The sequence below is a fragment of the Amborella trichopoda genome, chromosome 13 (assembly GCF_054954075.1).
Source record: "Amborella trichopoda isolate Santa Cruz 75 chromosome 13, AtrichopodaSantaCruz75HAP2 v2.0, whole genome shotgun sequence".
In the NCBI taxonomy this organism is placed as follows: Eukaryota; Viridiplantae; Streptophyta; class Magnoliopsida; order Amborellales; family Amborellaceae; genus Amborella; species Amborella trichopoda.
The window spans coordinates 46,100,275-46,121,822 of record NC_142348.1 but is presented as its reverse complement, the minus strand read 5'-3'; the positions used below and the strand labels follow the sequence as shown (position 1 = coordinate 46,121,822).

The window sequence follows — 21,548 nt, the reverse complement described above, 5'->3', positions numbered from 1 at the left end:
AGTGTTTGTATAACGTTAGGCGCACTTTAGATGGGGCAGGGGCTTTTCAAATCCGGAACTCAAAAGTAGAATTAATTGAAGCACAAACCAACGGAACTGCCCATGTGTTTTACATACGTGGCAATGGTCGGACATGAATCTCGAAAATGACAGAAATACCCTCACCTCAAGAGGTAAGCCCTCTATTTGCATGACCCCATAACTCTACAAAGCCAAGCTCTAAACAATCCAATTAGAACCCACCTCAAAAGTTTAATCAAATTAAAGCTCATCTAAAAAATTTGCCTAGAAGAGGTTGTTTTGATACCTAAATATCCTCAAATTAATCATTTCGACATCAAGATGCATGGATATGAAAAAAAAATGGATTTCAAGTTTTGAAAATAGTGCATCTTGTAACGTATTTTTGGATTGTCAATTTTCAAATTTTCATAAATCTGCTCGATCTGTACTATTTTTTGAAGCTTTAAATTCTATAATTAAAGATGAAATATTCTTTAAAGCTATCATAAAAATTTTTAGTATTTTTTTTTACAATGCTACTTAAGCTTTATTTAGTAGTCAGATGTTACAACCTTTCAGAAAGGGAACATCAGAAATAAACAAATTATGCATAGACACCCCTCGTTTTGCCAAACCATCAATAATATTATTAGCATCCCTATACACATGCTGAAAAGAGATTTGGAAATCCTCGCATATATCCATAATATATATCCATTTCCTCCTCAAGCTCCAAGGTGGCCTGGATATCTTATTGCACCAATTTATCACATTCAAAGAGTCCCCTTCAACAAAACATGACATTCTGATACTCTTTTGACTCATAATCTAAACTCCACACTCTAATATCGTCAATTCTGCCCTATTAGCTGTTACTTCCCCACAAGGGCCAGCATAACAATCGATCACATCTCCAAATGCATCACGCAAAATTCCTCCAACACCCGACAGGCTTGGGTTTCCTAGTGAGCTTCCATCGAAGTTAAGTTTGATACTCCTTAGAATAAGTAAACTCCACCTACCTTTTGGTCTAACTTTCATTATATTTTGAAGCATCAAATTATGCAAATTAATCTCAACATCCACTTTGGACACTCCAAACCCTTCCTTAGTCACAGAAAACCAACTTCAAACTGAATGCATAATCTTTCTTTTAACCCATTCGAGCTCCAGAGCTATGTTTCAAAGGTCCTCCTATTGTGCTCCATCCAAATCTCCCAAAGAATAGTAGCTCTAATCATCTCCCAAATCATCTTGCCCACCTTTGGTAAAGAATCCAATTCCATAATGTCCAAAATATTCATATGACTGCTTGGCATCACTATCATATGTCTAATTTTTTTAAAACCCAATACCCAGATATGAGAAGAGAAAGGACAATCAAGGAAAAGATGATCCCTATTCTCATTGTTTTCCTTACAGATAATGCAAATATTTGTAATAATCCTGCCCTTTTTTATGATCTTATCCACAATAAGCAACGTTCCTTGAAACAAAATCCATAAGAAAATTTGAATTTTGAAAGGGACCTTCTAACGCCATATTCTCTTCAATAAAGGCCTACTCCACCGGATCCTATCATGAAACAACAGACTGTACACTGATTTTATTGAGAAAAAACTGTCCTTCTCAGCGTCCCATACCAGTCGTCGTCCCTCTCTCTATGCGGCATTAACCTATAAATATCCCCAAGTATATTGATTAATCACCGAGTCCGAAACCCTGTTGTACCTACAGTTTAAAGACCAAACATTTACATCCCAATCAAAGAACTGAGATGCCAAGATATCTTGCTGATTTATCGCTCCAAAAACAAGCAGATATGCCGATTTCAAGCAACAATCTCTCACCCACTTACTATGCCAAAAAGATATATTTCCGCCATCACCCAAAATCCACTTACAATAATCAATCATAAAAAACTTGTTTTGGAGAATGTCTTTCCATATCGATGATTTAAGATGATCCCGTCCCCCGCTACCTATCCAAAAATTATGCTGGCTCACTCCATACTTGGTTATTAATATATCTTTCCAAAACATCCCATCATGGCTTATTAATCTCCACCACCACTTTGAAAGAAAAGCCTGATTCACATACTTGAGTTTTCTAATTCTCAAACCACCTTCTCTTTTTGGTGTGCTTATTGCCAAAATCCCCCGAACCCCATAAAAAATTACACATCATTTGTTCTATTCTTTTGGAAACTGAGCTCGGTATAACTAAAAAAGGCATTTGATAAACCGGTAAATTGGCCAAAGATGACTGAATAAGAGTAACTCTCCCCCCTATAGACAAATGCTTGACTTTCCACAAGTCTAGTTTTGTGTTGACTCTTTTTAAAACCGGATCCCACACCGACTTGGGCATTCTACCATTTGAGATTGGTAAGCTAAGATAGCAAATTGAAAGCTTCTCTACTTTACATCCCAAATGAAAAGCCAACCGCTTTAGCAATACATCCAAACACTCCACCCCCACCAAGGAAGTTTTCTCAAAATTGACTTTGAAGCCGAGCACCATTTCACAACAACACAAAAACCTTCTGATATTAATAATTTGATCCACTTTTGCATCACAAAAACATCGAAGTGTCACATACCTTAAATCCATTAAATCTTCCTCTCCCTCCCAACACCCCCCCCCCCCCCCCCCCCCTTTTTACATTCTTAATCATCAAACTCAGAACTTCAGCAACAATTATGAAAAGGAATGGAGATAACGAGTCTCCTTGCCTCAATCCCCTTGAGCCCTTAAAAAAACCTTTCGAGCTTCCATAGAACATCACTGAAAAAAGCGTTGAAGAAATGCATCTTTTTATCCACATTCTTCATTTTTTCCCAAAACCCATACATCTCAAAGCCTCCAACAAAACGTCTTAATCAACCTGATCATATGCCTTTCCATATCTAATTTAAGCAATACTCATAGCTTCCTTTCCAACTTTCTCGAGTGAACACACTCTTGTACTATTGAGACTCCATCTATGGTAATTCTCCCTTTAATGAAGGCCGACTGAGTTCCCGAAATAGCCAAATTAAAGACCCATTTAATTCTATCAGCCAATAACTTCGCTATAGTTTTACACATATTAGTTAGAAGACTAATTGGTTTGATATCTGACATTCCTATTATGGCCTGCTTCTTTGGTATTAGCGCAATATACGTTGACTTTATGGCTTTATTCACTACTCCTTTTGATAGAAACTCATTAACCATAAGCATCAAATCTAGTTTTGTCAAATCCCAAATTTTTTTAAAGAAAACCACTGGAAATCCATCAGGACTTGGGGCTTTATCGATTGGCAAATTAAACACAACATTTTTAATTTCCTATTCTGATATAGTTCCTTCCAAAGACACAACTACTGACCTTGGTAGCACTTTAAAACCAATACCATTAAAGTTCGGTTTTATATGTAAATCCTTCGTAAAGACTTTTTGAAAGTGCTTCACAAACTCCATCTTCCATTCATCACTTTTATTATCCTCCACCCTTTTAAAGCAAATACTCGACACATCATTCTGATGACGCCGAGCGTTCGCTATAACATGAAAAAACTTGGTATTTGAATCACTCTCTTTCAACCATCTAACCCTTGATCTTTGCCTCCAATAAATTTCTTCTGAACGAAGATAGCCATGTAAAGTCACCAATAACTTACTCTTCTCTTCCTGTAAAGCATAAGTCTGCATTTTTTTCAATAATTTAGGAACTAACCACATTTTTTTTCAATATTGAAACCACATTTTTTTAATAATTTTTTTTTCAGTATTGAAACCACATTTCTCGACACTATTTGAAGGTGCTTTCCTTTTATTGTTAGAGAAGTTTATTAAAATGCATATAAGAGATCAACTATTTGATATTTTACTCGAATCTTTTTATTTAATTTTAAAATACCTACCAAAATACATAATGACTATGAGTTGGAAAAGATGAGTAAATGTAAATTGTTAAATTATTGAAAAGTTAGGTAAAATCATTGAAGTGGTTTTTTGGTAAATCAACGACGTGGTTAAATCAACAAGATTACCAATGAATGATTATATATAAGAAACATTTCATTGAGGTACTCCTTAAACTTTGTTAAAAAATATCCAAATTGCCATTATTATTGGTTACTAAAGTATGTGAGCCGAGTTTTGTAATTTGGTCAATAGAAGTGATTTTAACCAGTGACCAAAATAACCCTAATTCTAGAGTTTTGTATTTGGCTAATAGAAGTATTCTATCCAATGACCAAAATAACCCTACTTATTGTGAGTTCCTATTGGAACATGTTTTTTTCATTCATAACAGTGGGTTGATCCCATGGAAAAGTGCATGATGGTGCTTAAGAAGTCATGCTTTCCATACAAAATTAAAAGCATGCAATAGGCTCAAAACTATACTATCAAAAGTCCATAGAATAAAACTCTTCAATTCAAATACTAAAGGACTTTAAGACGAAACTATGAGCATGATTGTTTACTGTTATCATGAATTTCCAGGAGATAGCAAAATCAATCTATTGCCATTGAGATGGAAGAAACAAGAGAGCCATGAGTGGGGCGTGAACCTCTTTGGGAAGAAGAGATGGTGAATTAAAGTGAAGGTAAGAAAAATATGAATAAAGTGGGAAGTGGTCCTCATATGGATTTTCATTGGGGGGTATAGAAGCTAGATTAGATCTCAACCACACGTTGAGTGATCCAAAGGTTGAGAGAAGTTAAAGACATAGTTTCAATCATTATAGATGGCTATCACATGGATGGTGATGATTGAGTATACCCTTATCCCCATGCCCACATAATGCCTCCAAAATTCCAACAATATCTCAAGTGCCCGTAAACCCTAATTTTCAAAATCAACTCATCTTAACCATTTATTTTTAAAACATTAAATCATTGCCATTGATATAATATGATCTTTATGAAACCCTAATGCGGTTAGTGTGCCACCCCTTGCCTCATGAGTTGATAAAGCTTGTGGCTCATACAAGCTAATGAATAATCATTATCATGGGGAACATTACATCACCTTATGTTATGATGTGTGCCCCCTTATCCTTTTCACACAAATCAGCATCCTCCGTTAATATCTAATAGATATCAAATCAAATTAGGGGTTTAAATTTTTATGAAAATTGTAAAATATCTACACTCTCACATGTGAACACATATGTGCCATAACGCACTATATAATCAATGTTATAAGTCATATCAAAACAAGGGTCTCACATTTAGGGCTAGGGTTGCCACATTATGCCCATTGGGCAAGGACGTGGTTGTCTTACGGGATTCATGTTTGGCACACATTGACTATTTGTGTGCCTTACGCCACATGTATAGACGTCTTTAATTGGAATTAGCACACAACAATTTTAACAAAATATTTTCTTTTGAAATAAAATTCCTCAAAAAAACATGATAAATCATTTTTAGTTAATTCTCATCAAAATATCATGGTCTGGCACTTTTCATAAATTTGGCGAGGAAACACGTTCCACAGGAGGTCGGGTTACATGGTACTCAATTGGGCTAGACTCGAAAAACCAATCCAATTTCTGAGACCAACCCAACATACCCTTATGAGTCATAGACTTCAGTCTGGACATGATTGAACCTATCAAGGCTAACTGATAGTTGGATGGACTTCAGGGTGTTTAGTAGATTACATGTGCCCCCAAGGACATGCACTGTTGCGGATGCGGGGATCCTCTCGTAACATGTGTGCACAGTTCTAATAGGTGGATCCTACCTCGTCAGAACGACCTTCCAAAATGTGATTGTTTTGTGCACATGTTGTGAGCAAACTACATATGTCAGGGATGTGGGCTTATATCATCTTAGAGCCCAACTATGCATAAACAGGTCTTATATACAAACATATCTCAAACAAACAGCGATCCATTGATCTCCAAGCCCTAACTCTCACGATATGAGGCGAACAGGGTCATACCGACCCTCACCAGAGGAAAAACCCTAAAATCTTGTGGTTCACAATATCATTCCAAGAACCTCACCCCACTTAATCAAACAAGGCTATTTTTGCTTATCTGGATCCTAGGATATAAAGATACCCAAAGCCACTATGTTCCTGGTCACTCCCACTGTGACTCTAAACAGTGTTGACAGTGCACATAAGGCCATTGAAATGCCGTAATTCCAACATATAGGTATTTATAAAATTAAGAAAATATTTTTTAGAAAATGTTTGCTATTTTATTTTTCACTTAGTTATTAAATACCGAAATTCAGTTTTAGCCTATTTATAAATATGTTTTCAGAAAATAAAATACCTAGAGACTTCTAAATATTTGTTTTATCATTCTAGAAATCATTTAAGGTCAAATTTCTAAATTAATTTGATGAGATTTGGATCCAACTATGTTAAAGAAATATCGAAATTATTAAAGCACTTCATCTTCTACTAAAGACTATAGTTCACATCCACTTTTTCAAACTGACTCAGTAGTTCCCATGACCCTCAGTCCATCATAGGGGTTCATGATTGTGCTACCAAAGTCAACCAATAAGTGAAAGGACACAATCCTAGGTTGTGGATTACAGGTTCTCCCTAGGGACAGGTCCTAGATCACATTGACTTGTGCACACAAATCGCACTTGGTACATATGGGATCTATCTCTCGCACATGTACACACATCACTCTCAATAATGCTTTGCTTCTTGATATGGCTATAATGTGTACATGCCATGTGCTAGTATAAGATGAGGCTTTTGCCTTCGTCCCTTCATGCTCACCAATCACACACAATGGTCACACAGTCTCTTGGCTCATTACTTTGGACAACCCCGACCTTATCAAGGGATAACCCTGCTAACCTTTCTTGATTTTGCTCTATGCCCATGTATTTAGGATTTTAGTACTCAATTGGCCTAGCTTGTCGAGCCTAGTATGAGTCTTGACAAACAATATTGCTAATCTCGGCCCATCTTAACCATACTTCCACTTAAGTTCTTTGTTCCACTATAACAAAATTGGTTACATGCTCTCATAAAGCTTTTAAATGGCCACAAAAACTTAATATCTTCTACTTGGCCTTATACTCTCTCACAATCCCATCTCAACCACATCTTGAATAAAAACAGTTTGCACTTTACCCCATTGTAAACGAGATTGCAATCATTACTTCTGTGGGAAAGTATATGCTTAGACTTCTCATGGAATCATGATTCTTTATACACGCATATTTCAGGTTATTGTCGCAAAAGATTCTTACACTTGCGTATTGTATAGTCTCAAACTCTGGCCAATTAAAAAACTTCTTAATCCACAGTTCCACACAATCTCCTTGGCTGCCAAACAACATGCCATGTACTTTGACTCTATAATGGATAATGCCGTCACATCTTGTTTCTTTGATTTCCAGATGAAAGATTAGAGAGAATCGATACATTCAATACCTCCAAATATCAACTTTAGTGGATGTGAGGGCCCATTGTCGTCTTCAATTTAGGCGTATGAACGCCCTGATCCCATTTGGTCATTTTCTCCAGTTTGGAGTTTGGTGCTTCCATTATTGCAACAATTATACCCTCGTCCATACTACCTAAGCCGTGCCCAAAGAGAGGTACGAAAAAAAAAAAAAAAATCTTTTTAATGTTCTGGCCCAACCCAATATAGCCTTTTCAGGCTGGATCGGGGACCGGGCTTGAACAAAAACTTTTTCAGGCCAGGCTAGAACAAATCATTTTTTATTTTTATTAGTCCTCATAGGTCTGGTCCAATGGCACCCCTAATTGCTACTATTTATTTTTCCAATTTGGAAAATTATTTCTTGTGGCAGGGACCACATTTCTACGGTCCCCGATGTATAAAGCATCCATCTTAAAGATGGATGCAAATAAGTGGTCTATTTTAAAACAGAAGAAACTCACTGTCCAAAAAATATTTAAACCGAATTATTAGTTAAATTTTTTAAAATTTATTTATTTATTCATATGCATAATCTCTATCTTAGATATTAGGGAAAATTGTAAAAACCCCCTCAAATGGATTTTTTATCTACTTTACCCACCCAACTTTTTCTAGCAACTTCCCACAAAAAAAATCATGTTTTCTAGCAAATACCCCTATACAAAAAATCATTTATTTTTGACGAAAATTCCCTTCTCTCATGTAACAAATCATTTTCGGATCCCAATAAAAGGAAACGCCGGACCGCATTTGTACAACGCTAGACTGATCACTTCAAAACGCACAACCGCTACTTCAAAACGCCGAACTGCCACCTTCAAACTGTGGGATCGCCATATCAAAATGCTAGACTGCCCCTTCAAAATGACGGACCGTAAGTTCAAAACACCGGACCGCCCATAAAAAATAATTGTCGGACCGCCACCGGACCGCCCATAAAAAATAATCGTCGGAACGCCACCATGAAATGCCGGACAGCCACGTCGGACCGGCCATTCTAGGAAAAATAATCGCTGGACCGCTTATACAAAATGTTGGACCACTCTCTACAACGAAAATAATTTAATGTGTAAGGAAAGAGTATTTTCGTCCAAAAAAATAAATTTTTGTATGGGGGTATTTTCTAAGAAAAATTGAGTGGGCGATAAAGTGTGTAAAAATACTTTTGGGAGTTCTTACAATTTTCCTTGGATATTACATGTCTTTAAAAATTAGGTCAAAAAATCCATAACAAAAATAGATTTTTTAAGAGGTGACACATTTCTGCATAGACACGGAGAAATCGCGTCCTTAGAAATTTTAATTCATTTCCTCAACAATTACTGTAGCCCTGTTGCACCAACTATCATAGTCTCATGTAACCGCGACTTTCTCTAACTTTATTGAACCTGCAACAATCTCGTCCATCTGAGTTTAGCCCAAGTTTCAGATCCATTTCTGAGTAAAACCATCAATCAATTAAAACCCATCTACCAAAAACCACCGATTTTCTCTTAATCCTCTCCTGATTCAATGCTGGTTCAGATTTAGGAAGGGTTTCTCCGACCCCAACAATGGCTGTCTCTAAATTTGAGGGATCGAAGCAATACTATGCCACAAGTAGCTTGGTTGTAGGTTATGCTCTGTGTTCTAGCTTACTTGCTGTCATTAACAAGTATGCCATTACTGAATTCAATTTCCCTGGCCTATTAACTGCATTGCAATACCTCACCTCCGCTTTGGGTGTCTGGGTTTTGGGGAAGTTAGGGTTTCTTCACCATGATCCGTTCTCCTTTGAAACTGCAAAAAAGTTCTTGCCTGCGGCTATTGTGTTTTACCTTGCAATTTTCACAAACACCAATCTTTTACGCCATGCGAACGTTGATACCTTCATTGTGTTCAGGTCTCTCACTCCCCTTCTTGTTGCCATTGCTGATACCACTTTTAGGAGGCAGCCACTTCCATCAAATCTCACTTTCATTTCTCTTGTTATTATCTTGGCTGGTGCAATTGGGTATGTGGCCACTGATTCAGCTTTTACATTGACTGCTTATTCTTGGGCTTTTGCTTATTTGATAACCATCACTACTGAGATGGTCTATATCAAGCACATGGTTACCAATTTGGGTTTGAACACCTGGGGCTTTGTCTTTTACAATAATCTATTGTCTTTGGTTATGGCTCCCTTCTTTTCGTTTATCACTGGGGAGTACATTGAAGTTTTTACCGCGGTTCAAGGATCTAATTCTGGTTCTTGGATTGGGTCTGGAGCCTTTTTTGCAGTTGGGTTATCTTGTGTTTTCGGTTTAGCAATAAGTTTCTTTGGATTTGCGGCGAGGAAGGCCATTTCAGCTACTGCTTTTACCGTCACCGGCGTCGTGAACAAGTTTCTCACGGTTGCCATTAATATGTTGATTTGGGATAAGCATGCTAGTCCATTTGGTCTTGTTTGTTTGCTCTTTACCCTTTTGGGGGGAGTTTTGTATCAGCAATCGGTAACTAAGGCACCCCCATCTCAGCATGAGTCAACAGGGGTGAAGCAATCGGGTGGTGTCGATGGTGATTCTTCAGGCATTGATCAAGGAAAGGGATTATTTGGTAAACTTTCTGATGTTTGATTAATGCGACAAGGATAATCTACACGTGGGGGAAGAAATTTCAGCTATTTGAAATTTCAGCTATTTGAGGGAGGTAATGTTCAAGCCTTGTGTGGCATAAATGGAGATTTTGCTTCTGGACTAATTTACACTACTGCATAAAGGGTGTATTTTTGTATCCCCTCCCCCTTGATCATTGACAATGTCGAGAACAATTGTCATAGTGTATTTTTGTATCCCCTCCCCCTTGGTCATTGACATTGTCAAGAACAATTGTCATAGAATGTCTAATATTTTGGTTCCTTTTATTTGTTCCTTGAATTACTCAATTTTGCTTCTGGTCTAATTTACACTACTGCATAAAGGGTGTATTTTTGTATCCCCTCCCCCTTGATCATTGACATTATTGAGAACAATTGTCATAGAATGTCTAGTATTTTGGTTCTTTTATTTGTTCCTTGAATTACTCTTCTGGCATTAAAAGTTTTAACAATAACAATACTTTGATGCTTGTCCTCATGTTGTTGGGTTCCTCTGCATTTGTTCTGTGGATATTCCAACTGGATAGCTTATATCTTTTGATGTGGAAAAAGTGAGAGCAAATATAATGTGTCCTAGATTGGTAACATGTTGGGTTAGATTGTCGTAGTCTTGGAATAGAATTCGATGCAAATATAAGTGTGAGCCAAATGATGAAAATATACAACCAGCTTTTTTCAATGCATAGTTCTGGAAGTCCTGGTTATTTCAAGTGCTGGTTCACTTCCTTGTTGATGGTCTGAACTTTGTTAGTCTTGTACATACCTATTTTTGTCACCTGTTTGGCATTTCTTAGTTTCTGATTTGTAATGCTTCTATGGGTTTCTACATGAAGCTCTATTTTCTGTTTAAACCTACTACTTGTTATATTGAATTGATATTCTTTCATTCTATTGTCGTTTGGACTTTCATGGATCAACATTAAGGGGTTTCTTGTTTCAATGAAATGTAACCTAGCCTATGACCTTTTTATTTGATATTTGAAGGTTTAATGATATTCACGATGCTTTAATACCTTACCAAGTTCCATGAGAACTTACCAAGTTCCATGAGAACTTACCAAGTTCCATGGCCTTCCTCTCGGTGAGGTTTAATTGTACAGATTTTTGTGAGATTACATGCTAAAATCTTCTTGAATATGACCATGTTGTTATGTATGTTTTGTTTCCACACTTATTAAGTTGTAACTTTTTTGTTATAATAAGTTTTTCATACGAAAAGGAGCTCAGTTTGCATCACAATGATCCTTTCCAGCTTGAGAATATGATTAAAATATGGTCGTCATGTTTTTTTAGGTCCTTTTCTCATAGAGGATGGTGATTCCCCTATGTTTGAAACTTTGCATGCATCAGAATTATCTGTGGTTTCTTCCTTCCTAGAGTAGTACTTATTAAGTACCACTTCTCAAGGAAGTGAAAACTATAACTACTGTTGCACATATAGAAAGTATTAGTAGATCGCCAAATGGAAAAGGTGAGAATAAAATGAAGTGGTTAAGTCCAAATTCTTGGCTACATCATTTGTGTATTTTACTAGTTCTTTTAGTAGGTTACTAATTGTTGAGAAAGTGTTATGTATTTTTTAAATGACCCTTCCATATTGTGTGAATAAGAATTGCAAAAGCACCAGCTGGTATTGGCATCCATGTCTTTGAAGTGCAATACCAGAAAACGTTGTTCACAAGGTTAGCCCCTATTGTGATTCGGTTGGGAGCTTCATTTTCTTTCAGAGTCCTAGTTAGTCTTGGATGAAATTATAGTTGCGAATTTGGTTTATTGGGAGAGTGCTAGGGCATCTCTAATGGACTAAAGGATTGAAATGTGTTTTTGTCATAGTTTGCATCTTTTCTCGATCCAAGGGTGCTACAGCAATATATCAAGTTCGGCTTCTTTCATACATTTGAGCTCAATAAGGAGTAACATCAGCTATTTTAGATATGGTAGTATCTCTGCTTAATTTTGCATATCTGTTTGTTCTTGAGAAACATTTTAAATGTTCTAGTTAAGACAGAATAGTTTGATTAGAAGTATTTCAAGTTCTCTCTATATCATGATGAAGACAATGCGTCCACCATGAACCATATCGTATTTTTCGAACTTACAACAACTATCAAATGCAAATCCCATCCCTGACATTTACCTTATCCTCTTACTTTGCATTGCTTCTATAAAGTCCCTGGGCACACACATAAGTATTGCCTCGACCCTAAACTTCTACATGGCCCCAATGATATGAACCATGAAACCCATATTAGCCTTCTAAAAGGTTTAACACAACTTAGCACTAAGGAATGCGTTTAATCCATGGATGAGAATTTGTACACCATTCTAAGTATTCTCCAACAGAGTACAGAATTGACTTTCCCTCTGAAGAAATATACCCTAAAATTTTCATTGCAAAGATTGTTGATCATTATGATGTCCTAGCTGAAATAAAGCATAATCGCAGTGGAAACCAATCACCATGTACGTTGGATTCTTCCTATTGGGACTGGAGACATGGACTCTCTCACTCGGGTTGGGTACACCGCCAATGCATCCAATGACCATCCATTGAATGTCGATGGTAGAAATGAGCTATACTTCCTGTAAAATGTACACTTACTCAAGTGCGATAATATCGACCTTCTACCATGAAGCATGTGTGGTGGATTTGCCAAAGGTGAATTGTTATCATTCACTCATAGTGTATGGTGTGTTTTTCCCTGAAATCTAAACCATGCAGCAAATGTAGGAAAATAAAGTAAAGAAAAAAGTTTATATAAGATTGCAACCTAAAAATGTAGAATTAAGGTGCACCTCAAAAATCCATCATAGAAGGTCGTTTTTTTTTTATTATTATTTATAATGTTAGCATTCATCATAGAGATGTATGAATATGAAAAACAAAGAAGATTTTGAGTCCTAAAAATAGTGTATCTTGCAACAAATTATCAAGACCATCTATTTTCAAGATTTTCAAGTGTTTATAAATCTACTTGATTTGAACCATTTTTTAGATTTTATATTTAGAGATGAAAATAGATTCTCAAGCCATCCTTAGAATTTTTTACACCAAAATTATATTCATGATGAAATTCGGAGGTGTGCCTTAATTTTAGTTTGCAACCTTATACCAAAAGTAAACATATATGCTTTATTGTCGCTAGGAAATAAACGCTTCCTTCACTTTATTTCCTATTTAGATATAGAGGGCTTCATTTGCTTAGGTAAGGGTCTCATTGTTCACATAAACTACTTTATCATGAGATGAACCATAATAAGGTAATTGTCGAGTAGGGTTCCCTTTGAACTAAAACCTTAAAGTGCTTTCTCACATTAAAAGAGTATTACTTCGTCGTGTTCTGTTTTCTTCTGTTCTTTAAATGTTGGAAAATTTGATGGGTGGGGCGGAAAAAAGAACATCAGAACAGCATTAACTTTATATTTATTTTATGTAATTTATTTTATTTGTTTATCCTGTTATGTGAGCTTTCATTATAAGACGACAAAATGATTCATCCTCCTTAGCAGGTTTATATGATCCTTTAAATGGTTCACTCCATTATGTATTGTGAATGTGGATGAGATACCCTTTAAATGATTCACTCCATTTTCTCTCTACGTTCCAACCCTTTGTCCTCATATACTGTCTGTGATACATAACAAATATGAATGGGTGGCCTATCCATGTCTGAACCTTTATTAAGCTCTCTAGACAAAAGAACTGAAGCTTTTGATTTTTCAATTGAAGTTTTTCCTGAGTCATGACTTGAATGAATAAAAGTGTGCAATTTTCTTCTATTCCTTATTCCTTTATCATTAGAAAATAATATAATGTAGTATAATATGGGTTTTTCTTTGTAAGCATGTAGTTACAAGATACAGATTATTTAGTATGGGTTTTTCTTTTTTCCCTGATGTTCTAAGTTGGGAACAGGAAAGGTAGGCAAGCCTAGGTACATGGTAGAATCTAGCACTTCATCTCCAGATTGCTGTAGTTGTTCACTAATATTTTTCATACCTTCTGGGTTGATTCTAGGATGAATCATTGTTTGTCATCTTAGGATTAGCTCTAGGTCGATACAAATGGTTTTGTTAATTTACTTGACAGGTGTATATGTTTGATCAAGTTTTAAATACTTGATAGGATCTTTTGTTTCTTGGCACTTCGAGTTAGCTTCATTCAATGGTTCTAGAGGTGCTCCATAAAATTGACATTGCGATCACCCTATATATAAGCTAGGGTTATAAGTGTCAAGCTACAACTTTCTTCCCTGTAAACTTGCCCTAGTGTGGAGACAGAATAAACAGGACAGAAAGTTTCAACATTGACTTGCTGTGCTATAAATGTAAGAAACCAAGTTCCAAGCAGTGGTTTTACGATTCTGGGAGGAAGTATGGTGATGTCTTGCAATGTTGGAATTGTAACCAAAAGTTCGAGTCACGAGCGATCATCTGGAACTTTGATGAAATAATTCACGTAATGCCATGAATATACAAAGGCACAGCATATATATGCAGTCAGAAAGATTATTGAGCCTCAACGACTGCATACAATCCTGAGATATCAGTGAAGTTGATACTGTTTGCATCGAATTAGAAAATAATGAGATCTCGAGCGATGATCTTCTCCATTGATAATGTCTATGCTCAAGTCTCAATTTTTTACCACAAGCATGACCTGTCCCATGTCTTCCATGCAGTGGTAAAAAACTCGCTAGATTACTCGGCACTCACCAGAGTCAGTCTGGTTCAAAACCTACGGATTTAAGGAAGAAAGCCTCAGAATGTGTCCCTTGACCCCGTATCTCTATTTTTTGTTAGACAATCACCAGACCGACGGGTTACTCAAGCTTGGGACCCTGGTGAGTCCAAGCCTGAATCTCTGATATTTATCACTGCTTCTACTCTCTATTTATTATTTTAAGTGAAATTATACGTTTTAATTTATAAATTTAGATATTATTTCATTTCTTTTATACCCATAAGCAATAGGTGGAGTGTGCTCCTGAACCTCAAGTTCGAACCCGTAAACTGCACCTATTGAAATCTCATTGTGTGTCATGAGTCATGGCACACTTCCCAGAATGAAGTAATCACACTTTATCAGTTGGCATGTGTCAAACTGTTATCAGTTGGCATGTGTCAAACTGTTAAAATGTGCCACAACACTTAGCCAAGAATGAAGTATAGGGGTAACATTGCATATTGCATTAATCAATTGCTCTTGGTCAAGAGTTGCAAAGGTATTTTTATTATTTTATTTAATCTAAATTGTTGTATTTTATTTTTAACTGGTGTTCCCCATCCAATGTGTGCAAGCTCCATTTTTCAGGTTAATATGATTTTTTGAAATAAATAAAAATTTAAAATAAAACACCCTCTACTCTTTAATCAAGATCAGACAACATCGAAAATGAATAGTAGTTAGGTTATTCTCCCAGCTGCTAGATCTTGATTTGATGGTTGAAAATGAAAGTTTTTTCTCTAAATCAATTTAAGATGAAATTTTACGTATATATACTTGATTTCGTAATGCATCAAATAAAACTATAAAAAAATTGTTTTAAAAATTTTGAAATGACCAAATTTTCCCTTTTTTCTCTAAATCAATTTAATATGAAATTTTACGTAAATATACTTGAAATTGTAACGCATCTATTAAAAATATAAAAAATTTGTTTTAAAGTTTTTTAAATGACCAAATTATCCCTATCGTTTTTTAGGGTGGTTTGATCATTTTTAGTTTAGGAAAATATTTGTTTTATATTTTGATCTTATGCACCCTATTAAGTAGTATACATATCTAAAATTTCATACGATTTGTTTTATAGAGAAAAATCAAAATTTAAATATTCACATGTACTTTCAATCGTCTGATCAAGATCTAATGATTGAGAGCATAACTTAAACTACTATTCATTTTAGAAGACAATCTATATATATATATATATATATATATATATTTCACAACCATTCAAAATATAGAGGTCGACATGGAGGCTCCACCCAACCCGTTTTCAGAGCATTATGGTCTTCAAAGTACCACTCTAGGGTAAAATGATTTTCTTGGTTCGCCATACATCATCAACTTCCCACTTGCTCTCTTTTGTAGCAAAGAATGATGGCCCTTCTAATAATCAAATTAGAGCCGACTTCAAAATTTTCAATATATGAGGTTGTTTTAATGCCCAAATATCTTCAAATTGATCATCTCGACATCAAGATGTATGGACATGAGAAAAAAATAGATTTTAAGTTTTGGAAATAGTGCGTCTAGTAATGCATTTTTTGACCATCAATTTTTAATATTTTCAAGTTTTCATAGATTTGCTCGATCTACATTATTTTTAAGCTTTAAATTTTATAATTAAAGATAAAAATATATTTTAAGGCTATCACAAAGATTTCTCGTATTGAAACCACATTTCACAACACTATTTGAAGGTGTGTTTTACTTTGATCGATTAGAGCTTCAGCTCTATACTAACCACACCTTTCTAATAATGACAACATATGTCACCTACTGCTTGATTGTGCTTTCTCATAGGGAATATGGAGATTAATTGTGTCGAGATGTGGTAAAATATTCATTTCAGACTTATCCATTGCATCCACATTGAGGAAGTGGCTAGCCTTCGGATTTAAATCAAATGGATTCCTTAATATTTGGCAAACCTTTTTTTTAACGGCAATCTGATGCTTTGAAAAAGAATGGAAGGCAACAACTGGTAAGGATGATTACTAGTCATGCTCCAGATCTAGCTAATACCAAAGCATAATCATACCACATCAGGCAATAACAAAAAATCTACAATGCACATGGAGACAACAAAGGATCCAGTCCCTCGCACCAATTACATGGACATTTCCACGTCTCAAAGATTTTAAGCTAAATATTGATGGGTCACTCTTTAGAACCCAAGGATAGCAAGTTGTAGAGGAGTCATCAGAAGAGACAATGGTTCTATTTTTTTGCTACTTTTGTCATTTCTCTTGTTATCGCATTAAATAATTATGCAAAACTCCATGCTTTGCAAGCAAGAGTTGATTTGGCTATTCAAATGGAATGTTTTCCCATACATAATGAAAGTGATTATCTACTTCTTGTTCAGGTCTTTCTATGGACTCTCTATACAATAGCTGCTAATTGCCAATATGGACTTTCAAATTGTTCATGATCGTTTTGTCATGTCTATTGCGATGCTCATATGGTAGATAATGTACTTGCTAAAAAGACTACAATCTTTTCAGCTGCAACTATTTGAAGATCTAGTGTACTTGCTAAAAAGACTACAATCTTTTCCACTTTAACTATTTGGCGATCTAGGCCTACATAGCTTCTTTATTTTCTTTTACTTCATGTTGTTGCTCAATTGCCCCATTGTGGGGTTGTAAAATAGTGAGCTATAATTTGTTTTTTTCTATTAAGGAAAAATAGGTAGGAGGCATAATTTACCCAAAAAAAAGAAGTTAGAATGGGTTGTGAGTGGATTTACTAAATATATATATTTTTAGTTACTTTTGGAGGTATCTCGCTCATCAAGGATGTAAACTAGAAGACAATGGGTAGTTTTGTTATCTTTATGAGGGGTAAAGTCAAAATTTTTACTAAATGACATATGCTATTTTGTAAATAAAGTTTTAGGAATTAACTTCTAAAATACGATTGTATTTTTTAGAAATTTCATATTAGTTACCTGTTAAGATAATTTTTTAAAATAAAAAGTAATATTCATTTGACAAACTATCATAACCCATTCGAAGGTTCATTGGGAAGCATCAAAATAAGTGCTTTGGTATTTACAAGTGGACCGGTAAATTGGATGTCAATCCTCTAAAACATGGCAGCACTATCAACTACCAAGGTTGAATATATGGTAGCAACATATGCATCAAAAGAAGTAGTATGGCTTCAAGGAATAATGGATGAGATGGGTGTTATGTGCAATGCCCATGAAACTATTCTGTAATAATATGGGTACTATTCACTTGGCCAAGGACTCGGTTCATCACAATAGGTCATGGCACATATTAGTTCAATAACCCTATATTTGACAAGTTGTTGAAGATGAAAGAATTCGATTCGCCAAGTTGTTGAAGATGAAAGAATTCGATTCGACAAGTTGTTGAAGATGAACGATTTGGATTGGTCAAGATTAAAGCCAATACAATCTTGCAGATATGCTTACAAAGCCTATTCAAGTAGAAAAGTTAAAAAGTAGAGTCTTAACTTCTTTTGGGGCCTGTTTGATAACTGGAAGGTAAGTGTCCCCTAGAAATTAGAAGGTTTCTTTGCTGGGAAGAAATAAGTTATTTAAAGAAGTTCTAAGTATATATGTTTGATAACTTGCTGGAATGTTAAAGAAGTTCAAGGCATATGTGTTTGACAGCCTATTGGAATATAAAGTCATGTTTATTTAAATATTATTTAGATATTATACATTAAATATTGTATTCGACATAAAATAAATATAATATACATTGTATTGCAAATATCTATTACATATATAAAATATATCATATAACAAAATATATCATATTTTATATTATGCAATATAATATATTATATTAAATAAATATATATTATATGTAATAGTATAAAACAAACATATGGTAATACTTTAAATATAATTATATGACTTATAATAAAATAAAATATATTACATTACATAAATGTATAATATTATATAAATATATATTATATATATATAATATATAATATGGTGTATTTTATATTTAATAATATATATGTGTATTATATATTACATAATATAATAAATTATTTTATTAATATTTATTTATATTATATAATATGAAATAATTTAATATAATTCAAATATAAATATAAGAAGAGAGGCATAATAGGGTTTGAGGAACCAAGTTCCTATTTTAAGTTCCATCATTTTAGATGAAACTTGTTTTCTTAAGCATAAGGGAGCAAGGCAGTTCTAGGAGAACTTCTTTACTGTATAAGTTTCATGCATCAAACACAAAACTTGTACAGTAATTGGGAAGTTCCTTCTTCCTCCTTCTAACTGCCTGATATCAAATACGTCATTGGTTTCAAGAAATGAAAGAAGTGAGAGTGACAAGGCAAGAGTGTGATTTTACATCAAGGTGGAGATTGTTGAGATATAATACAAAAATCACCCCTATATAGCATTTTCCTCTTTATATAATGGTATTTTTGTCACAAGAAATGGTCGTTTATGGCGGCCCATAAAAATACATTTTAGATTGAGAAAATATAAAAAAGTGAAGAGAAGGTTTACCGAGGTAGAGATTGGGGGGTTTTGCACAAATCCTAACATTATTATACCTTTGTATTGGGGCAGATTTCAGTGGCATTTCTTTGCAACGATGGTGTAGATCAATGACGATGAAGAAAAGAGGCAATTGATGGTGATATTATGGTAGGAACTATCAATTTGAGTTTCCTTTGCTATTGTGAGATAATCTCTGCAAAACCCTCAAAAGTTGTAAATTTGATCTATTGATAATGAACGCATTCTTACTCGTTGCCCTTGAATGTTGCCCATTTGGGTGAATCACATGTATTGATGTGTGCCTTCTACTTTTGCTAGCATTGTGGTTTTCGAAATTTTCCTTTTTACTTGCTTTTGTTATTTTTATATTTATCTTAAATCTATTGCATATATTATTGTTCTTGGGGATTTTATTTTGATGTTGGATTTGTTGTTGTGGGGAGCTCACCAAATCAAATAGGGATTTGGGTTATCCCAAATTTTCAACATTACTAGCCCCTTAATATATAATAATAGATGTTATAGGCGTGACATTTTTTAATAACAAGCTTTATTATAAGTATATCAATGTAAATTTGCAATTCCGCTTCTTATTTTTTTCCATGAAATAAGGACCAAATGATAGAATTGAGAGACTATTTTGGGAGGATATAAATAGACTAGTCCAAGACATACCAAATGTAACGGGGACCTTTTTAGGAGGGGACTTAAATAGTCATGTAGGGAAAGATAGTAGAAGATACGAAGGGGTACATTGGGATATAAGTTTGGTGAATGAAATAAGATGGGTACTGTTATTCTAGATTTTACAATAACCTAAAACCTAGCAATAGCAAACACTTACTTTTAAAAATGAGATGAACATTTATAACCTCCAAAAAGTGGGTCATATAAAAGCCCGATAAACTTTTTCCTAATTAAAAAGGTAGATTGACCATCATATAAAGATTGTAAAGTTATCCCATGAGAGAATTTGACTACACCGCATAACTTAGTTATGAACGTTTTCATTAAGAGATAAAAAAGAAGTAGTAAAATTAGTAGGTTTCAAAGAATTAGGAAGTAGAATTTTAAAAATGAGAAAATAAACTTATTTAGGAATAAATTAATTATGGGATTATATACAGATAAAAAATAAGTGGTAAAATTAATAGGTTTCAAAGAATTAGGAAGTAGAATTTTAAAAATGAGAAAATAAACTTATTTAAGAATAAATTAATTACGGTATTATATACAATGAAACCATTTACCTTTGGGACAAGGAGGTAACAATTACTTATAACCAATTGATATGAAATCTGATGGCTTAGGTGCATCACAAAGTTTGAGAAAATTTCTTTTGAGTTATGAGTTTGGTCAATGGAATAAATGTAGCCAGTCAATTTCATATCCAACTGTCCAAATTAATTGTTACCACCTTGTACTAAAGATAAATAGTCTCATTGTACACTTTTTCATTTGTTAAAGAAACAAAATGAAACGTTAAATTTGAGGTCAATGTTATGTAGAATGAGAAAGCTAACTGTATTAAGAAATTGACAAAATAATTTTTAAGAGAAACTAGAAGGAAAAGAAATTCTTATAAAGAAATTTGGTGGTAGAGTGATGAGGTTCAGAAAGCCATGAGTGAAAAACGATCATGTTATAAAATTTGACAATATAATATAAATTAAAATAATATAAAAAATGCTAAAGAAATAGTAAGTAATGCTAAACTTAGAAATAATAAAAGATGAAATCAATTTGTGTCTAAGGGTATTTTTTAAATGTTTTAAACAAGATGGAAAAATGTAAAATAAGTACTCGTGAAAACACTTTCAAATATTTGTCAAAACGATAAAAAACATTAAAATTTTTTGTTATAAATAAATCCTTTGTGTTTTTGGGATTTTGTATGAGTTTTTTTGAATTTTTTTTTAAAATATCCAGTAAAATCATCTGAATCGGCCAAAACCGGAACCGACGTTCCGATCTAACCGGCCGGTATCGATCAAGTTTGCAAACACCGGTCCCACCGTGCCGAAGTATATGTATGAAGTCTAGCTGCAACAAGCTTTACACGAAGCTCCTTTGGTGCTTTCTTGTAATCAAAATACTTCTCAGTAGCACTCCGCCAATCTAGAAATTCTTTCAGGTGCAGTTGTTTATAAAACTTCGATAATTGAAGTTTGACGGAGTCCTTCACGAGTACGAGCCATGTTTCACGGTCATCCCTTTGTCGACATTGATTGCCAAAGGGATTAACATCTGACTCAG

The 21,548-nt window shown here is 34.5% G+C and overlaps 1 protein-coding gene across 1 annotated transcript; it reads left to right on the top strand.

Moving 5' to 3' along the window:
• The first annotated feature begins 8,610 nt into the window (after window positions 1-8,610).
• On the top strand, window positions 8,611-10,427 carry LOC18442660 (GDP-fucose transporter 1). Its single transcript, XM_006852875.4, has one exon. It carries the CDS (start codon window positions 8,981-8,983, stop codon window positions 10,022-10,024), a length of 1,044 nt encoding a protein of 347 aa, XP_006852937.2. The 5' UTR covers window positions 8,611-8,980; the 3' UTR covers window positions 10,025-10,427.
• The last annotated feature ends 11,121 nt before the right edge of the window (window positions 10,428-21,548 follow it).